At 40.3% G+C, this 21246-nt stretch overlaps 1 protein-coding gene across 1 annotated transcript in view; it reads right to left on the bottom strand.

Annotated features, from left to right (window-relative positions):
- The window catches only part of LOC140200388 (uncharacterized), a 107624-nt gene extending 86617 nt beyond the window's left edge, over positions 1–21007 (bottom strand). The window contains exons 1-2 of the mRNA XM_072263649.1: positions 20801–21007; positions 20226–20504 (exon numbers count right to left, since the gene is read on the bottom strand). Coding sequence (XP_072119750.1) covers positions 20226–20504; positions 20801–20821 — 300 coding nt within the window. The 5' untranslated portion in view covers positions 20822–21007. The remainder of the gene's footprint in view (positions 1–20225; positions 20505–20800) is intronic.
- Positions 21008–21246: the final 239 nt, after the last annotated feature.

The raw sequence follows: 21246 nt of genomic DNA, 5'->3' as shown, positions 1-21246 counted from the left end.
AGAACTCCAAAGCCCCCCACCGCCACCAGCAAAAAGCATCAGTGTCCCCCACCGAGTACTCAAGCGTGCAGCAAAGCATAAATAAAGACACAGACTTGCAGTACCCCAAAGACTACTCATTCACCCGGTAACCTGACAAACCACAGGCACTCTCTCTCCCTAATAAGGGAAAAAGAAGTGTCTCTGTTTCACAGCCAGGGGGCAGACATAACAAAAGAACTCGCTGATTATGATGTTAAAAGTTTGTTGTGTCACTTTTTCTGAGCTCTGTGCCCACCAAGAACTCGAGTCTCTGGGCACGCAGCTAGTCCTACAGAAGAGCATAGTCATTTGGAGCCCGCATAAATCTGGTGGCCTAAATAGCTTTCTTCTGCACCATAAAAGTTCCATGATATTTTAATCAATAACAGAACATCTGGAGTAATGAAAGAAACGTTACATGTGATGACTCTACGATTAGTGAGGAGGTCCCACTCAAAAGGCATGGGTCAGGTACTAAGCCACAATAGTCCACCCTCAATTCGTCAATCTTTATTCCATAAGCACAGGGTCTAGAAATCAGCTTCCTTTTGTCATTACTCTAGTGAAGTATGCCCACGCAAGAAAATTAATTATTGTCAGCATTATTCAGGCACTGGTTGCACTGCATTACATTTTTAAATGTCAGTTCACTTCAGCATTGTTTTATTTCACCCATTTCCCAATGAAGTATCCAAAAACAAACCCTAAAGGGAAAGAGTCAGAAAAGACAGTAATCCTTTTAGTTGTAACCCCATGAACAAAAGAATTTACATCATTCAGTCCAGCCAATGGATAGCGCAAGGTATGGCGGATTTGGAGATGATAGGCTGTAAATTCAGTGAATTTCAAAATACAAAGGCAGCAGGCAGCATCTTGGCTGTGTACTCCCATGATCTGGAAGATTAGTATGTATGTAGTATACAACCCCAAGATTCATCATGGCCATCTGTGGGGTAGATGAATCCCAGCGTTGCATTCTGCATACATACTCTGTTAATAAATCCACTTTGAATCTGAGATTACCAGAACATGTAATTGATGTACTTAAAAGGATCCCACAGGCAAAAAAATAATGCAATTGGAGTTTTCGCATTTGGAATTGACATCAAGTACAGAAGGATCAGGAAAAAAGACAATGTTTGAAAGTCTAACCTCAATTTTTGTGACCCTAATTGACAATGGCAAGCCTCTTCCTTAAGCCTTTTGATTTGGCTTTGGAATAATCATTGGTTTGGTGCTAAGGAAGATGCCACAATACAATCTGCACACTTCCAGTTGCGGTGTCTGTCACAAAACACACCATCCCAATGAGGACATTAGTGTAGACACAGCTTACAATCACAAGGATGCAGAGTTGACAGCCTCTGGGATGCAAATCTGCTGCTTCCTACTTTGACATTTCAGCAAATTCCCTCTCTCAACACAACGAGCATGGGTAAACATCTGGGAAGGTCTTAACATCAACTTGCTAGTTTCTTGCTGATTGATTGAAACTGGCTGTAGCTTCCATTGTACAAGGGCTTGGTGTTTATTCAATGTTAATTTAGAGTCATAGAAATGTACAGCACAGAAAAGGCCCTTTCACTCCCCCCCCACCTTATCCAGTCCAACTGTGATGCCTATCTACACTAATCACATCTGCCCATATCAGGCCTGTATCCCTCCACCTCTATGCAAATGTGTCCAATTGCCTTTTAAACACTAATTCTATCTGCCTCTGGCAGTTTGTTCCAGATACTACACATCCTCAGTCTGAAAAACTACCTCCTCAGATCTTGCCCTTGGTGCAAGATTATGACTATCTAATCTAGGCCCCTCATAATTTTAAAAACTTCTATAAAGTCACCCCTTAGTCACTATGTTCCACTGATAATAAATGTCCATTCTTTACTTTGTCAGCCTCCTTTCAAAGCAACATCCTGCTGAATTTATTCTGTACTCTTGCCATTACTACCATATTGATCCTGCAGTATGGCTGCCAGAACACAATTTAAGTTTCTGATGTGTACAGAGGGTACTATGGCAGGTATACGAGGAATTCTGTGCTGATTAAAGTTTATCAAAGAATTATTGAAGAACATGGGACCATTAATCAGAATGTACAGTGAATTCCAGTTTAATTGGCCATCAGTTAATTGGGGCAGCTGCTTATTTGGGACAACTCTTAAAGAACAAAAAAACTAATCAAGAAAATAGTCAGGGCTTATTTTATTTACTTGGGAAACTATGTCACTTAACTAGGTCAGGAGACTGCTGCCGAACAGTTTCTAACTAGTGTCAATCACATGCACTTGTGCGGCCATTAGACACTACACTGTGCTTAGAGCAAACAGTTTTTAAAATAGCATCAGTTATGTGTGTTTATGTTGAAAAAGCAGTGATATTTATCACAGATCATGGTGACAAATAAGCAATAAGACAATTCAGAACTGTATTGCTCACTATGCTTTGAAGCATTCATGTGTGGAGATGTCAGAAATGAAAATAAAATAATTTCACTATTTCAACAAGTTAGAAACTACACATAATTTGAAGGTATTGACAATCATCTTGAATGCTACAATGAGAATGAAGATCTGGCAGATTCAATCATGTATGAAAGCACTGAATAAAGAGATTGTTCATTTTAGTTCATCAAAAGAACATGGCAGTGTATACTGGATAAATTCCTGAGTTGGTAACTATTTGGAACGAATACAGTTTTATACTACTGTAATAGTATTGGCAGCTTTCTAATTTGTTCTGTATTTAATTTAAATACACAATTTGATACTCAGTTAAATGGTAATTTGTCTTTTTTAAAAAATACCTTTTTAAATAATTCCAAGAAATTCTGGATAATTGGGCCAAAATGTACTGGTCCCAATTAACCAGAAACCACTGTGTTTAGACTGCAGTAAAGTTGAGAGAATGTACAGAGGGAATACCGAGCAAGGAGAGGAATGAAGAAAGAGGAGAAGGAGTCCATATCCATCCAGAGTGTTGAGTAAGTAATTTTCTTCTCAGTTTCTCAATGAGGAATAACGTCTGAGGTACCGCTGCTTCAATAAGATTATCTCCACAGAAATTTTCCCCTCCCCATCTTCATTTACAATGCAACCTCAGGACAGAGCAAACACTGGGTTTCTAGTAGACGTTGAGATGTCCTGGGTAGTGAATCGAGCTCTTTCCAGGCTGGATCTCAAGATTCTTTTCACAGTCTGCTCTTCATTAATGTTCATGGAAGGTCACTGATGCTTCTCATTTCAAGAGTGCCGAATCAATTCCTACATGTCAAGGAGCAGCTGATGGGGTGGGCACAGTTGTCCACAGGAACTGCAGAGGTTCCCAAGGTGCATGGAGCAACTGGCAGTATTCTATTTTGTAGATAAGAAAATAGATTTACTGGACTGAAAACTGTGTTTCTGCACACAAGTCCAGATGTTATGCACACCAGCCCTCAGTCAGGGCACTGAGCATATGAGTGGGGATGTTATAGTGTAGTTGTACAGCACATTGGTGAGACTGCATCTGGAGTACTGCGTACAATTTTGGTTGCCCTGTTATAGGAAAGATAGCATTCAATTGGAAAGAGTGCAGAGGAGATTTAAGAGAACTCTACCATGCATCAAGAGACCAACTTATGGGGTGCGGGGGTGGGGGGGGGGAGGGAAATTGGGTAGGTTAGGACTTTCTTTTTCAACAGCAGAGAAGGAAGTAAAAACTAGAGACCATAGATTTATGATGAGCAATGAAAGATTTAAAAGGAACCCAACAGGCAACCTCTTAATGCAGAGGATGGTGTGTATATGGAGTAAGCAGCCTGAGCAGGCAGGTGCAATAACATTTAAATGACATTTGGATAATAACATGAATAGGAAGGGTTCAAAAGAGGGACCTAGGTCAACTACGGGTAAATTGGACTAGCTTGGTGGGCACAGTTCAGCTGAAGGACTCGTTTCCATGTTGTATTACTCTATGAGAACCACCAGCAATCATGTTGACTACTCCTAGCTTCAGTTCACAGTGTCATCCATAGTAGGTGACGACATGTTCAGTAACTCTGATTCACAACATGAGCAAATAGGGGGGAGCATGAAATACTGCACTCAAGTAACGCCAGTGGTGCCTGCACCACTCTATAGGTGCTCTGCAACATTCAGAACTGTATCTAGGTCCAACGTGATCTGATGCATTTCCAGAGAATCAGGGCTTTAAGATAGCTGGCTGCTGGTGTAGTGGCATCAGCACTGGACTTCAAGGCGAGTGATCCCGGGTTGGAATCTGACCACCTCCTTTCCATCCGTGCTGGATTGAGCATCAAGCTAGCAACGCAGCCTCGTAAAAAACCAGACAAATGCTAAAGAAATGGCAACCGGAGTGTGGAGAGGAACAACAGGAGCGTTAGGCCTTCCCAGCATCTGGACAGTGAGCAGTTGTGGAAGAAGAAGAAAAAAGAAAGAGACAATATATTTAGTCCTGAAGGATCTCAGCCCAAAACATTGACTGATTACTTTTTTCCATAGATGCTGTCTGACCTGCTGAGGATTGTCACTTTGCCACGGGGAGGCTTGGGAGTTCCTGAGATCCCGAAAGTGATGCCTTTTGGAGTTTAGCTCCTGGTAGCGTCTCCCATGGTGGGGAGGTCAAGAAGCAATGCAACCAAGAGCTCAATGGAGGAACTGGTGGAGATGATAACAGTGAAGGTAGAGGAAGGCTGCAGCAGTGAAGGGTCCCTGGTCATATTGCATTCCATACTGCTAGATCCTGACATCAATCTGTCAAGGACGGTGCTGGTGGCTTCCCATGTATCAGTCTCCCCACATTAAACAAAGTCATGCACTGGCATTTTCCATTAAGGGCAACCCTAGGAGTACATCATGCTCGACCCGAATGATCACACTACTACTACAATGCAATCCCAAACTTCTTTTTGATGGTTATTCAATTCTGCTCTCAAGTTCTCTACTTCATATGCTTGCTTTCAGTTTTTGATCAAAATTAGTATTGCTTCTCCAATTTTTAAAAAATGTCTCTTCTTCTTCCTCCCAGAACTTTCACAAAAATGAAGTTTTGTGTTCACCTTCTCTGGAAATTTTAGTTTGAGTTCAGTCCTGATCCTGCCCTCAGCACTAAGAAGTAGCTTATCAAATTTACTGCAGACATCCTGAATAATTATGAAAACTATCTCTTTCATCCCTCTAACCCACCTGCTGCCTATTACACTGTTAACCCCATTGTTTTCATTCAGCAAGGTGGGGTCTCATTCTATTCCTACCTCAATTGCAGTGGTCAGGGCATTTCTGGTGTTAGCTTCTCCTGGGTCCATCCTTGACCCTCTCATTTGTAAGCTACATGCCATCATCATCATCATCTAAAAACAGTAATTTTCATGTGTAGTTATGAAATCTGCTTCATCACCATCTTCCTTAGCCCTTCAAGTAGTTTACAAGTTGTCAAACTGCTTGTCCAGCAGAAACCTTCTCTGGCCAAGTACAGGTCAACAACTGCAAATCCAGCAATCAGTAATCCGGATTCAATGCTGTTTCAGATATAATTTTTCGCCAGCCTATTTTCAAATTTCCCACGCCACCACATCTGTTTAGGTGGCACCATTAGCAGGATCAGCCTTGGCACGGTCTTTAAAAGTCATTCCTCTGTGTTATTCTGCATTTATTTTTTTATAACCTGTGCTTATCTAGTCCCAGTCGAGTCTTTATTGAATAAAAGAACTGCTCTTCATGGTGTAAAGAGCAAAACACCATATCTGTTCTGAAAAAAAATTGACAATGGTATGTCTGAAAAAGTTGTGTTAACATTGGCTCTTCCACAATTTAAGATACAAGGAAACAAAAAGAAAAGTTGCTCCAGTTCTTTGCTGACAGTGTATCAAGGAAAACCACAAATGAGCACAAGGAAAACTATGAAAGATGGAAGCTGTTCAGAACTGGATAAAGTTATCAAGGTGGTTTAAACTCCATGTCAGCACAGGTGTAGAACTGTCAGGAGAGATGGTGAAGAAACAAGTGAAATTATCTCATGAAGAATTAGGACTGGATTATGAGTGTGATTACAGTGAAGGGTGACTTCAGCATTTCAAGCAGTGACATGACATAAAATTTCATGCAGTGTGTGGTGAAAAACAGTCAGCTGACAAGGAAGCAGCTGCTGAGTTTGTTGATGACTTCACTAAGTTATTTTCTAATGAAAACTTAAATCTCGAGCAGGTCTACATGCAGACGAAACCGCCTTGTATTGGCACGATGAACACTGGGATGCAGAATCACCAACAGGTTATAAAGCATCAAAATATTGTGTTACTGTGTTGGGCTGCTCTAATGCTGCAGGGACCCACAGGTGTAAGTTGTTAGTGACTGGCAAAAGTTTACATCACAGAGCTTTCAAAGTTATGAAGCAGTTTCCAGTAATTTACTGTGTCAACAAAAAAAAAAGGATGGATTACAACTGACTACATTGGAACGGTTTGAACATTACTTTGTTCCAGAAGTGAGAGCTCACAGTGACTCTGTTGGTATGGGCAAAAATTGTAAGATAATGCTTAATTCAAGTGACAACTTTCTGATACAAGTAAATTCTGCATCTTGCAAGGTACTTTGTCTATACAGTAGTTCAATTAATTTCAATAAAATTGCTCCTTCTCAATAAGTTTCACCTGCTTTTCATTTGTTCTTTCTTAATTATCCAAGGTGACATAATCATCAAGTGGGTTAAAAGGTGTTTATTTAACCCTAAGCACTTGCAATTCAGCAAAAAAATTACTAATCTGGCACTGCACAGGTCCCAATCATTCCAGATTTGTGGTGGTCAAACTGTATTGGAAAAATGGAAGTCACCACCTTCAAGTGCTTTGAGCAGCTGGTTATCAATCACAATAACTCCCATCTTTCTGCTACATTGGACCTTTTCCTGTTTGCTTTACACTCAAATCAGTCCATTGACAATACTATAGCCTCTGTCTTCCATTCTGTCCTGCCCCACCTGGAAAATGGTGCCTCATACCCAAGAATACTGTTTATTGACTTCAGCTTAGCATTTAATAACATCTCTGATAAGCTGGTGGGTAAACTGTCCTCGATGAGTCTCAACTCCTCTCTCTGAACTGCATCTTGGACATCTTAACAGAAAGACTGCAGTCAGATCATTTTGGCAGCTACACCTCTAGCTCCATCACAGGGCACCAGAAACCCCCCTCCCTCTCCCCCCCAGGGCTGCGTACTCATTCCGCTGCCGACACACAACTACTCCTAAATGCAGCTCAAACCAAATCATTCAGTTCACCAAGGACACAACAATGCTTGGCCTCATCAACAACAACAACAACAACAACAATGGGATGGCACACAAGGAAGCTATAGACCATCTTGCAGAATAGTGCAAGCACACCAACCTGTCTCAAAATGGACTTTTTGATTGTGGACTTTAGGAAGGTGCAGGCCGACTACTCCTCACTGCATACAAGTGGCTCACCTGCAAAGAAAGTTAGGAGCACCAAGATTCCAGAAGTATGTATAGCAGATTATCTCACCTGGGCCCTCAACACCACCTCTTTAGTCAAGAAACCACAACAGCATCTCCACTTCCTGAGGAGACCAAGGCAAGCAAGCCTGCCTTCAGTCTAACTAACTAACTTATTTATTTATTTTACAGGAGCACCATTAAGAGTGTCCTCATCAACTGATCACTGTCTGGTAGGGGAACTGCAAGGCACTTGACCACAAGACCCAACAAAGAATGGCAAAGACTGCTGAGTGGATCATTGAGATCTCCCTTTCACCCATCAGGAATGCTGCACATGCAGGGTCCTTAGCAATGTCACGGATCCCTCCCGTCCATTCAACTATCTCTTTGACCCCCTAATATCAGGCAGGAGGTACCATACCATTAGGACAAGGACTGTTAGGGTGGGAAACAGCTTGTTCCTAAGGGCACCAGACGACTGAACTCCCTGCCACCATCCCGATCTCATTACGTATGAAGTGGCGATAATGTTGTAGCTGTATTTTTTTTAAAAGCTTGTGTCATAAATGCACCTTATGCTAAATGTCAATTTTCTGAAACACATTTTATGATTTATTAATTTACTTGTGGCAATATTACTTTATGTGTTGTTAGAGAATTATATGTACTGTGTTGTGCACCTTGGTCTGGAGGAATTTTTTTTTGTTTGACGGTGTACATGCGTACGGTTGAAAGACAATGAAATTGAATTTACATACTGTGCTTCTTGGCCATTGTCTAGATCTTTTCAGTGGTATCTGCCCAAATATAGTCAGATTGTTTACAGACTCAAGGGTCATTTTTGACCCTATAAGTCACCTTAAACATCACATCCATGCCAACAATGACTACACCCATTTTTATTTTATATATTATCCTATTCTACCCTGGCTGAATTAAATCCTTACACACACGTTATCTCTCAATGAAAATGGAAAGAAAAAGTTACAGAAATCTGAAAATAATAAAACACAAATTGTTGAAAATACAGTCAGAGAGCATCTTTGAAAAGGCAAACATTGTCCATATTTCAAGTTTAAGACGCTTTAACAGAATCTAAAGCTGACTATTCCAATACCTCTAAAATTGACAATTCTTGTACACTCCAGGCCAAAGTCTGTAAACTCCATCTTCTATACTCTGGTCTCATCCACTCATTACCCCATGACTTGAAGACTAACATACATTTGTTCCCGCTTGGTCAAATTTCCATTCTGATTTTCAATCCTCCTTCAATCTCCCTCTATTTATTCTGTAATCTCCTCCCACCCTATACCATGCTGAAATATTTGTGTTCTTTTATTTGGTCTTTTGACAATCCTCAAATTTAATTGTTTACCATTAGGAGTCTAAGGTCTGACTTTCTGTGTCATAATCTATGAAATTCCCTCCTTAAACCTTTCTTTCCTCCTTAAAGCCTATTTCTTGATTAAGACTGCAACCATTTAGCTGATACTTCATGTCCATCAATCAAAATTTTGCTTGCTAATGCTCCTACGGAGTATTTGTGAACCTTTGTCATATTGAAGGCACGATATAAATATAGATATTTTAATCAGAGACAGAAGAGGGACTGCAGATGCTGGAAATCTGGAGCAACATATAAAATAGTGGAAGAACTCAGCAAGTCAAGCAGCATCTATGGAGGGAAATGGGCCATCAACATTTCAGGTCAAGATCCTTCATTGGCTGTACATAACCATACTACAGATATACTAACGATAAATAAAAACGTTCTTTAACACTGCTATTTTATCCTGTCCAAACAATCCCCTGCTTGAATTCTCCCTCACATTTCGTCACTTCAAATCTCTCATGCTGCTGGAAGATTTCCAATTATCTTCCAGCCCTCATACCTGTTCCTGATCCTTACTCTGTTCTTCTCCTACCGCCATGCCTCTTTTTGTACCCATATACAAATTTCACACAGATTTATTTTATCCTCTTACATCTTACTGATTTCCTTTGATCTCAACAAGAGATCTCTTTACTTATGAGTTTTTGTTTAGCTTATTTGAACCTTTCCTGTACACAAGGATTATGAAACAAAAGGGCTCCTTTTAAAAAAGAACCTTTACTGAAAGCAATAAAAGAGGATGAAAGCTTAACTGAATTTGCCTTTCCCAAACTGAACAATGTTCAATAGTTTATGAGATACTTCCTCTTCCCATCTAAAGACACTTTCAATTCTGGCACATTATTTTAACGTTAGTGCAATTTACCACTAAAGAAAATCTATTTATGACTACAAGTAGAACTGAGCAAAGTCATGAAACGTTGCTTGCCAGAACCCTGAACTTTGACTTTTTGAGAAGCAACCGAATCCATTAATACTACTTCTGGTACCCTGATTTTATAATGTGCTTCTTATTAATTCCTAAATTCTTATCGGCTTTATAATGATACATTTTCCAAGTATATTTCTTACAGTTTTAAAACCTGTTATACTGCACGGTCTAGAAATTGGATTTCATCCATTTCCTGCGCATCATGTCCCAAGAGTGGCCCTAATGCCAAATCAGAAACCACCAGAAACAAAACTTGAAAATTAAGACATTCTTCCTTTATGAAGATACACTTGTTTTTTTCTTTACTGTTTTTGGAAGGAATAAAAATTGATCAATACATCTTGTGCACTCTTGACACATACTAATTAGAAATAATGACAATGGTGTGCCAACCAGTGAGAAAAGGAGTGTATCTTCCCATACCAGGCTCAGGCTACCATAGAGACCGAGGTCAAATGAGGACAGTTGAAACCAAGTGGAAGGAATCTGACTGTGGATGTGGGGAAGAGAGAACTAGTGACACATCAATCTCACGGGGAAATTTGTCCAAGAGGCGTGACCGATCGTGCCAGTTGACTGCAGGTGCTCCAAAGCCCCCACAATTATGGGCATGTAGATTAAGGGTTCTGTTAACTGTAGTTAGCACTCCACAGCCATACAAGAACTCCTTTGTAACTAATAACTGTGCCAAAGATTGCTCCCTGCACAAGATACAGACCAAGAGTTCGCAAAACTTTCAGGTATCTTATTACCCCACACCCCCCACCATCCAGGCTCAAGCCACACCTCGTATTTCATTTGCTTAACCTTCCAAGAAAACTTTGCCATCGCTGAACAGAATGAAAAGTGTGTGCCACATGCCTTTTCAATTTGTTCCTAATGATAAATCCAGGGTGAAGCTGGCGTTCATCAGGACCACCAGCATCAAAGTAAATAATCAAATCTTAAAAGTCGCTGACTAGATTATGAAGGGACAGAAACTGCCTTAGGGTCCCTGGTGCAATAAACCACTAGTTTACCCACTGATTCCAAATGGGGACTGGGTTTGTCAGTGCAGAATCTCTGGGCAGGCACCATTACCTTGCGATGTCTTTCTGAGAAAATTCAAAGTTTCTCCCACTCGACCGGGGGTTCCCAACCATTTTTTATGCCATGAACCCCTACCATTAATTGGGAGGTCCGTGAATCCCAGATTGGGAACTCCTGCACTTGATCTTTTCTTACAGAAAACTATTACCTGTATCCGGTTACCAACAGTAAAATGTAAATGCTTCCGGTTTCTGGATTACCTGAAGCAAAAGCTTGAACAAACCACTTCCAAGGAGAAAGGAAAATTAAAAGGAGGGATTCATGACACAATATGTGGATAGGTTGATTAGAGGAGGGGCTATACTGGATCTGGTACTGGGCAATAAAAGTGGTCAAGTAACAGACCTCTCAGTTGGTGAGCACAGTGACCACATCTCCCTGACCTTTAGCATAGATGTGGACAGAGATAGGAGCAGGCGGTATGGGAAAGTATTTAATTGGGGGGGGGGGGGTAATTTTGTTACTATTAGGCAGGAACTTGGGTATAAACAGGAAACAGATGTCTTCAGAGAAATATAAAATGGAAAATACGGAGGTTGTTTAGGGAGGACTTGGATGGGATTCTGGATAGGTTTGTCCCATTAAGGCAGAGAAAGGATAGTAGGGTGAAGGAGCCATAGTTGACAGGGGAAGTGGAACATCTAGACAAGAGGAAGAAGGAAGCATACTTAAGGTTTAACAAGCAAGATTTAGACAGGGCTCTTGAGTTATGAAATAACCAGGATGGAGCTAAAGAAGGGACTTTGGAGAACAAAATATTTGTCAGTCTTTGTCTATTCATGTATTCTTTTTGTAAAATTCTGTTGTATTTTTTTCCTGTAAATGCCTGCAATAGGAGCAGCAGCTTAGGAGGAGACAATGGTGCCTAACGGCGACTCCTTTGTTTGCATTTTTGGAAACAGCTAATTTCCATCTTTAATATCTCTATTTTTCCCTTTCAGAGTTCTTTTGAAGACCCTGGCCTGGAGTTACATGCTGACTTCGGTTCTTTGCGGGAATGGGACCCACTTTCGGGGTTTCACAACTGGCCGTTATTCAACATGCCAAGGGCGCGGCCTAAGATTTCAGCTCGCCTTCAGAGGGCCGAGATTTTGTGGCTCTGGAGATGGACGGATTGGAGGTCGGTGACCCAGCAAATCAGTGTGTTGTGGGAGTCGGAAGATCTATGGCTGTGTGCCCAGAGACCTGAGATCTTTGGGCACAGAGCTCAGAAAAAGCAATGCAACGGACTTTTAACATCATAAACCAGCGAGCTGTTTGTTATGTCTTCCCTCTCACTGTGAAACAGAGACACCTCTTTCTCCCTTAATGGGGAGAGACAGAGAGCCTGTGGTATGTCGAATACTGGGTGAACGAGTAGTCTATGGGCTACTTTCTGTGTCTTTGCTGTTGCTTTGCTGCATGCTTCAGTGCTTGGTGGTGGGTGCCAATGCTTTTTTTGCCAGTGGGGTGGGGGGGGGGGATCATTGCTTGCTGCCGCTTATGCACGGGAGGGAGGGGAGCTGGAGGGGACTTTGGGGTTCAAATATTTAACTGTCATTCATTCCCTAAGGGCACTCTTCTGTTTTCATGGATAGTTGCAAAGAAAAAGCATTTCAGGATGTACATTATATATATTTTTCTGTCATTAAACGTACCTTTGAAGAAAATGAACATCAAGGTAGTATACGGTACTTTGATAATAAAATTACTTTGAACTTGAACTGTGGTGCATAAAATTTTCTTAGAGGGAGGTGAATCTATCGAATTCTTGGCCCTCAAAGACTGGACAGTTTATTGGAGATGCTTATAGAGGAGGTAGGTAAAGTTAGGAAAGAATGGAGAACAGAGAGCAATGTGGAACTGGCACGGAAGAGTTGAGACCTGGTGCAATCAACCATGGTCATAATGAACAGGCTTGTGGGGCCGGGTGACCTAAACATACTCCCATTCTCTTTGTTTATTTGTTTTTGTATAATAATTACTAAGATTTTACTAGTGCATAGGTTTAGAAAAGAGCACTTTATCTTCATCAGGATGTTGCTACTGAAGGCCTGAAAATTTTGAGCATTGGCATTTAGACTCTGACCCTGGTTAGTGTGTGATCTCCTAATTGTGCCTTCCTCATTGCACAATTGGCAGAGAGCAGCACCACGGGAATTAAGTACATTCCAGAGATTTAACTGTTTCACCATTACCTGAGATTAATTTTAAAGAAGTCATAGTGATAAGTGCTCACCAGTGGAGTGGCTATTAATGTTAAAGGACTGCAGCAAACATTAGTAAATACTTTGCTAAATTATGTTAATGATCTTTTCCTCAATAATCAGCACACTCTCATTAACCTTTATTTTGGTAACAAAGTCATTCAAACTCTTCCAGCCTTCTGAGGACAATTCTGAGTCTTTGATCGCCTGTTACTAATTTACCAAATTCTGTGAAAATAGTTGTTCACTATGCAGCTGGTTTAGAGGGTTTAAAATTAAGAATTCACCCACCCCTCCATTATGTTTACTTATTCCACTGTCAAACTCCATTTTGAAGCACACTTAAGATCACACTGCTTTTCACCTTTAATATTATTCTATTGAACCATTTACATTTTTTGGCTTTACTACTATTGCATTAATGTGCTGTTTAACAACTACATATGGTATTTCAAGAGTCGCCCAACTAATTTACTCCATATCATTGCCTTTGTTGTTAGCCAATATGAATAAATCCAGATACCCCTGATTTGCATGCCTTTGCTACCTGTAATCTCATAAATACCTGGCAATCTCTATGCAGCATTTTTTTGCTGCACCTGATTATTTGAGTGACACTTCTTTCCACTATTCCCTTTCTCAAGGTGAATAACTTCAAATTTCTGCATTGAGCTATAGCTGCCAACTATTTGTCCTGCTGTATTCTTTTCTGTAATTTGATACCACTAGCAAACTTCAGCATTATTCCTCATGTTTACGCACAAATCACTAATAATGAAAGATAAAGGAGGCCCTGGAGCACATCTCCAAAGTACAAGAATTTTTAAATCCCACTAATCTGAAAAAAGCCATTTCAACTGTTTCCTTTCCTCAAAGCATTCCTATAGCTACACTTTAGTACTAGTTCAGCTTATTTTCATAACCAGTCACCTATTTGATGGCTTATTTAACTCCTTCTGAAAGCCAATCTGTATGAATACAAAAGAATGCTTTTCATCAAAACACCATGTGATTTCTCTCAGTTCAAATAAACTGGATGTCTTTTGTAAAATGATGTTAATTACCTGAGATTAGCCCATCTTTCGAAGAATGTATAAATTTATTCTACATTATGGACACTCAACTGAGATGCAACTAATCTATATAAAATTTTCTGCCTTATTCTATTCTCTGCATTTCTTTAGGAAGGCCTTCCAAAGAACAACTTGAATTTATGTTGTCTTGTTAACATAGAAAAACATTCCAAAGCACTCAAGCCTAAACAGACAGGGACACCAGCAGAGAATATCTTCAAAGAAGTTTGGAAGTTATAGTTATGGCCTGGACTATCCTCTTCAATAATCCTGTGGTCAATTTCCATTATAATGCAGCTTATAAATGAACATTTTCTTTATTCCTGTCATACCAGCAGGCATTCTTTTCCCTCCTTATTCACGTGGTATTATATAGACTCCGGCAAAAGGCAATGGCAAACCACTGCCGTAACTTGCCTCATACGCGGTTCCCCACTACGTCAGAGAGGCGTGGAGGGAAATCGTCCGCTAACTGGAGAAACTCCGGATGCGATGTACCTTTCCTATTATGTAGACTATTAGTCTTTCATCTTCTCGGCTGTCTCTTTTGCTCAGATTTGTTTCTTTAACTTCTACCTCTGTCATAGTTTTCTTTTGTAATAATCTTCTGCCTGAATTCATACATTTTTTTCTGATTAATTTACTTATTAATAGGTTTCTACCTCCAATTTAAACCATGATAAATATATTTAACCAATAATTTATTCATTTTATTTATCTTTATCGTTCTTTTCTATACAATTAGTTTTCTCCTTTGCCTTCCAATCTGCTCCCCATACTGACTCTTCCTTCTGTTTAACATTTCGAATGGATCATAGTTCAGTGACAGCCAAAACATTCATCTGTCTAATTCTCTATTACTTTCCTTGCTTCCTTAGCCAGGATCAAATCTAATGTATTGTATCTTACCTTGTTGGATTTGCAGCAAATAGACCAAAGGCTCACTGTTTTGCCTCTATTTCTTGTGGATATTTAAAGAGCCCTTAATTCATTCTTTCACACAGCGTTTAAATTATCTATCATCTTGTACTTCATTAATAAAATTAGCATTTTCATTATCCCTTATGAAATTGTTCTAGTCTAAAGCCAATCAATAATATTTCAGTCATGATAATATCATCACTTATAACTTTTCAAATGAGTGCCTCTAGTCTCTAGATTTTATTCCTATTGTCCTTTTGTTCGAAACAATTGATCCATTTACAAGACTCACCGCTCTTTCAATTTTCTCTCAAGGGATGCCTTTCCTGCCAACTTCTATTTGTCTTCATTTCATGGCTTTTCTGATCCCATTTTCCCCCTCCCTGAATCCATTCCAGTCACTATAGATGATTTTGCTTTTCGCTGTTGATTCTTCTTCTACCAGTTTACAAAGCAACATTCTCCTGCATTATTTACATTAAGCTTTATTAAAGGCTATGCCTTCAATTATCCAAGGTTCTAAACCTTTCCATCTCCTCTATGGTCATGAAAGGTCCAGTCATAACCTTCCAAGCATTGATGGTCAAGGACTGGAAAATTGCAACTGTTACATCCTTGTTCAAAAAAGAATGCAGAGGAGTCCAATCAGTTTAACCTCACTGGAGAAAGGTTTAGAGTGATAGGAATGGGACAGAATTATCCACTATTTGGACATGTGCTGATTGATTAGGGAGATTTAGTAAGGATTTGGCAAAGGGGCAAAAGTAAAAAGCAAAGTGGCAAAAGATGCTTGGAAGTAACTACAGGGGGATGTCAGGGGTAAGTTTTTCCACGCAGAGTGGTGGGTGCGTGGGATGCACTGCTGGCGCCGGTTATGGAGGCAGATAGAATAGGGTCTTTTAAGAGACTCCTGGATAGTTACATGAAACTTAGAAAAATAGAGGGCTATGCGGTAGGGTAATTCTAGTTTCTAGAGTAGGTTAGATGGTCAGCACAACACTGTGGGCCGAAGGGCCTGTAATGTGCTGTAGATTTTCCATGTTCAAACCATGTTTTAAGGAACTTGGTGAGAATTATGTTTACTAGTAACAGGAATTAAGTGTGGATGATGTGGCAGATAGTAAAGGAGATAAAGAATGGCTAATGGTATTATGATAAAATGGAATTCAGGAACATGCAGATGTTACAATTTAGTAGGAGGAACAAGGAGAGTTAATGTGAATTGGAGAGAACAATCCAGAAGGTATCCAAGAACGGATCTGAGAATGCAGTATTTGGGCACAGGACTTTGAAAGTGGCAGGGTAGTCTGAGTCAGGTTTAAAAAAAAGCATGTGTGATCTTGAAACTTAGAAACAGAGGAGTAAAAAAAAAAGCAAGGAATAGGTAATCGATTCTTTAACATCACAACCAAAGCAGTGTTATAATATATTTTAATGAAAACCACTGATCTGGTTGGAAATCTGAAATAAAACTAGGAAATCCTCAGCAGGCTTTTTTTATAGAACCATTGTGGACTCAAAGGACTGAATAGCCTCTTGACATGCAGTAACTTGTTCAAACTTATCTGACAATGCTAATGTGTTCAATAAGGAGCTATGTGAAAATGTGCTCTTTTAAAACATATCATAGCCCGTGTGAAATTGTTTCAGCTTAGTTGTTCAGATTTGTTTTAGAATATAGACCAGCAGAGCACAGTATACTTTACTCCAATCCCCTATTTATACTTATACCCCCTATACTTTATAACATTCATCTTCAAATTATGTCCCCTTGTATTGAGAAAAAAGTGCCATCTGTCCACTCCACCTGTGCCTCCTATCATCATCTACACTTGCACTCCTTTGGTCCAAAGAGAGAAGCCCTAGCTTTCTCAGCCTTTCCTCATAAGTCACATTCTCTAATCCAGGCAGCATCCTGGTCAATCACTCTAAAGCTTTCACATCCTTCCTTTAATGAGGTGACCAGAACTGAACACAATACTCCAGGTGTCGTCTAACCAGAGTTTATAGAACTGCAACATTGCCTTGTGGCTCTTGAACTCAATTCCCCGACTAATGAAAGGCAACATGCCAATTGCCTTCTTAACCACCCCATCAACCTATGCTTCAACTTTGAGGGTGCTATGGATGTGAACCCCAAGGTCCCTCCATTCTTACACACTGCTGTGAATCCTGTCATTTACCCTGTATTCTGCCTTCAGGTTGACCTTCCAAAGTGCATCACTTCACACTTCTGGATTGAATTGCATGTGCCATGTCCCAGCCTCATTCTGCGTCCTGTCAACATCCCGTTGTAATCGATGACTACCTTCTACACTAATCACAACACCACCAACTTCTGTGTCATCTGCAGACTTATTAACCCACCCTTTCTCATCTAAGTCATTTATATAAAAAAAAAATCAAAGAGTAAAGATTCCAGAATAGGTCCCTGTGGAACACCACTAGTCACTGATTTCCAAGCAGAATGAGCTCCATCTACCACTCTTTGCCTTCCTTGGGCACGCCATTTTCAAATCCACACAGCCAAATTTCTCTGAATCTCATGCCAACTGACTTTCTGAATGAGCCTACCAAGAGGAAGCTTGTCAAACACCTTATGAAAATCCATGTTCACCACATCCATCTTCATCAATCTGTTTTGGCACTTCCTCAAAAAAGTCATTCAGGCTTGCTCCTGCTCCTCACACTGCCATGCCAACTTTCTCTAATTAGCCTATGAGCAAAAGGAGACAAACTGCGCAGAAAATAATATTGAGAACATGAGATGTAAAGTCCTTGAAAGTGAGTCTGTAGATCATTGAATCAGTTCAGAAATAGCAGTGACTGAAGTGATTCACATCTGTCCAGGAGCCTGATTGTTCCTAAAATAAGTGGTGTGGGACCCAAAGCTTCTGCATCTCAGTCCTGATGGTAGCAATAAGGACAGGGCATGCCGTGGATGGTGGGTCTTGATGATGGATGCTGCTTTCTTGTGACAGCTCTCTATGTAAGTGTACTCAATGGCGGAGAGGACTTTGGTACACTGACCACTTAACCAATCAAGCCCCCTTAGGATCCTGTACATTTCAATCTGATTAGCCTCACACTTCTACAAGCATATTTCCCCAAGTACTTTCTTAAATAAGTATTACAAAATATTAGGGGAAATGTTTTTGCATGATCTCAATTGCAATTAAATTCAAAGGTTCACAAAATATAGTTCTTTTATCAGAGCTCTTTCATCTCTGCAGGTAGACTAGAATTACACAAAATCATTGTGCTCCTTTGATCGGTTTGCTTCTAATACATCAAGGAGAAATGTGGCATTAGTTCTGGCTAATGAAGCAAGAAAACTATTTGAGCATTAACTATCATCCACTCAAAGTACAAAAAGAAAATTTAAGTTCTATTTGATGCTATGTATGAAGCACGTTTTGAAAACCTACTGCCAAGAAAACCACCCTTTTAGTGTGCCTCCTAAAGGTGTGGGTGCAACTTTTGAGCTAATCCTAAAATAGATATTTTAAAAATCAATAGTAGCCACAATTAATACAAGTTCAAACACTACTCCTACCAGCTTCTCATTACTTCCCCAAAGGCAATGTGATGGAAAGTTTTCCCCCCATTAACAATGATTTTCCCAAATGCTTTACAGATACATTTGTTAAAAAAAGATACCAACTGAAAAAAAAGGAACTAATAGAAGCCAGTCTAAAATGAGAAAAATACAGAAGTTTAAGGAGGGTCTCTAAAAGCCTAACCCATGGCTAATGATGCTGAATGCACTCAGTAGTTCACCAGAATCAGACGGTCATAACTTCAGTATGTAGTCCATGGCTAGGGTACTGGGAAGAGAAATAATTCTACACACGTTATTTAAAAAGTTATTTTATAAAAGATCTACCCCAATAACGCCAGCCAACTTGTCATGGGCACCATTACCAGTTCCAGTAATGTATCCAGACAGAAGGGTAATTAACAGATCTAAAAAAAAGTCATATTATTTGCTTTAGTAATACCACCAAGTCTATATTTTTAAAAATGCTATTAAAATAACAGAAAATAAGAGTCTTTTTCCTGAGAAAGGCAATTTCTTAATTTGTCTGCAAAAATATCACTCGTTTGTCAGGAAGTACTTGGTTTGGAGCCAGAGGAACTTGCTCCAAATCCCGAATTACAGGGGACACAAAAGGAGCTTTTTCGCGTTATTTATATTTCATTTTTAGAAGCCGATGTCAGCATAATCTTTTGTTTTATGCAACTATTTTTGCATGAAAATAGATAATGCTGATTTTTTTTTAAAAGAAGTGAATTACTGTGTACATAAATATTGCTGACAAAGGAAGGGATGAGTGATCCCGTCACCTCTCACAACGGCACCCCGACATACAACAGAACGCCACCAGCGCAAATTTACATCAGATTTGGACAATCCTAGAATATCGCTAAGGAGGTGTAGAGCAAACAAGATGCTGAATTTGAGCAATCGCCGACCCCACGGAGCTGCTAATTATTTCAAGAGAAACAGGCTATCATGTTGCTGATTGTTACTCATCATTTCTGAATTTAGCCCACATTGAGGAAACGGAGCGTCACCCACGCCCTTTGCAACAGAGATCAAGCCACAGTTAGATCTTAGTCATTTTATGATTTTAAATCACGGTTAAATAGGCCAATCGCTTAAAGCCATTTACAACTTTGAATGCCCGCCAATAACATTATTATTCGGACTGCTTAAGATCCCAAAATCAAAGCATACCAGCTTTCAGTTTACAAATTCCTGGAAACAGCTCTCTAATTTCTCCACCCAGAGGAAACATTCCACATGTAAAGCTTCGAAAGAAGTTTAAAGATATTTTATTAAATTATTTTGATGACCAGCTCAATCTGCCAATACTTTGGGTATATTTCCTTATTCAAAATCAAATATGTCTCCCCCTAATCGCTCACCAGTTTTTATTAACCTGTGTCGTAAGCATATTTCACTGAAGTTTCAGTGAAGTATTTGCCCGATTTTAATCATGTTTGAGCAGAGATCATCTGACCTTGAAGCAACATTAACAAAGGGATCAGAGGGGTCGCAGGCGAATTAAGTTTAACATTCACCTCCAACGCCCTGTAAACTGAACTCACCCCAGAAGGAAACAGCCGCCCTTTTGCCCCCTTACCTGACCGTGGTGCAGGTTGCGTCCTTGCGGGGTATCCTCCGGGCTGAAGTAGAGCCTGGTGCTCGCCAGCAGTTGCTGGCGGCTGCGGTCCTCCCACAGGAGCTGCAGCTCGGCGATGCACTCGGGCTCATGGGGCTGGCATCTGACAAAGAGGAATTGGCCGAGCCTGGCCGTCAGCGTCCTCGGCGCCTTCCCCTGGCCGGAGGAGCCGGGCTCCGGCAAGCTGAAAGCCCTGTAGAAAGTATAGGGTCCGTGGGAGCCGCAGGGAGAACCGATCCACTGGAGAGTGGATGAGCAGGCGGAGAGCGAAAAAGAGGGAGACAGAGAAAGAGAAACAAAGAAGCAAAGCCATTAATAACAAGTATCCCTGAAACAAAACACATTGTATCAAACTTCACTGCATTTCCTTCTAAATAAGCAGGCAAGAGCCCTCTGGCAACCTCCCAGGCTGTCTTCTCTCAGACACACAGTTCCCTCTGCAATCCAAGTTTCGCTTAAACTTTCTTCCCCTGAAGTAACTCTCAAAGGAGAAAAAAAACTTTTTAACCTTTCTGTGAGTGTGATTTTTTTTTTACCTCGATTTTCAGCGGCTCCATATCTCCTCCAGCAGTCGGCTGAACGGCTAGGTCCTGGCAGCTGCGCGCCTCGCTGCTTAATTTACAACAAAATGAGAATACGAGAGAAAGAAACAAAAAGAGGGGGAAATTTATTTTTAAAAAACGTCAACAACTTCCCGTAGAAGTCCAGGGAAAACAAAGAACAAAGGATAATGAGCAAACCCGGAAACAGTTCTCTCTATTTCAAACTCAGCAAATCCATCCATCCCAATGCATAAATAATATCTGAATATTATTAAATACCCTGCCACTCCTCCCACATCCCTCCTTGTTTTTGACCACACGGAATTTCCTTACATCGTATATTTCTCCAATTAAGATCCAAACTGTGTTATTGCTGTTATGCCTTTCTTGAAAATAAAGTTTTAAAAAATTCTACCCAGCTGCAAGGAAGGCGTGACGTC

The sequence above is a fragment of the Mobula birostris genome, chromosome 7 (genome assembly GCF_030028105.1).
Source record: "Mobula birostris isolate sMobBir1 chromosome 7, sMobBir1.hap1, whole genome shotgun sequence".
In the NCBI taxonomy this organism is placed as follows: domain Eukaryota; kingdom Metazoa; phylum Chordata; class Chondrichthyes; order Myliobatiformes; family Myliobatidae; genus Mobula; species Mobula birostris.
Note: the sequence above shows the minus strand (reverse complement) of the source record. Positions and strands in the feature narration are given on the sequence as shown.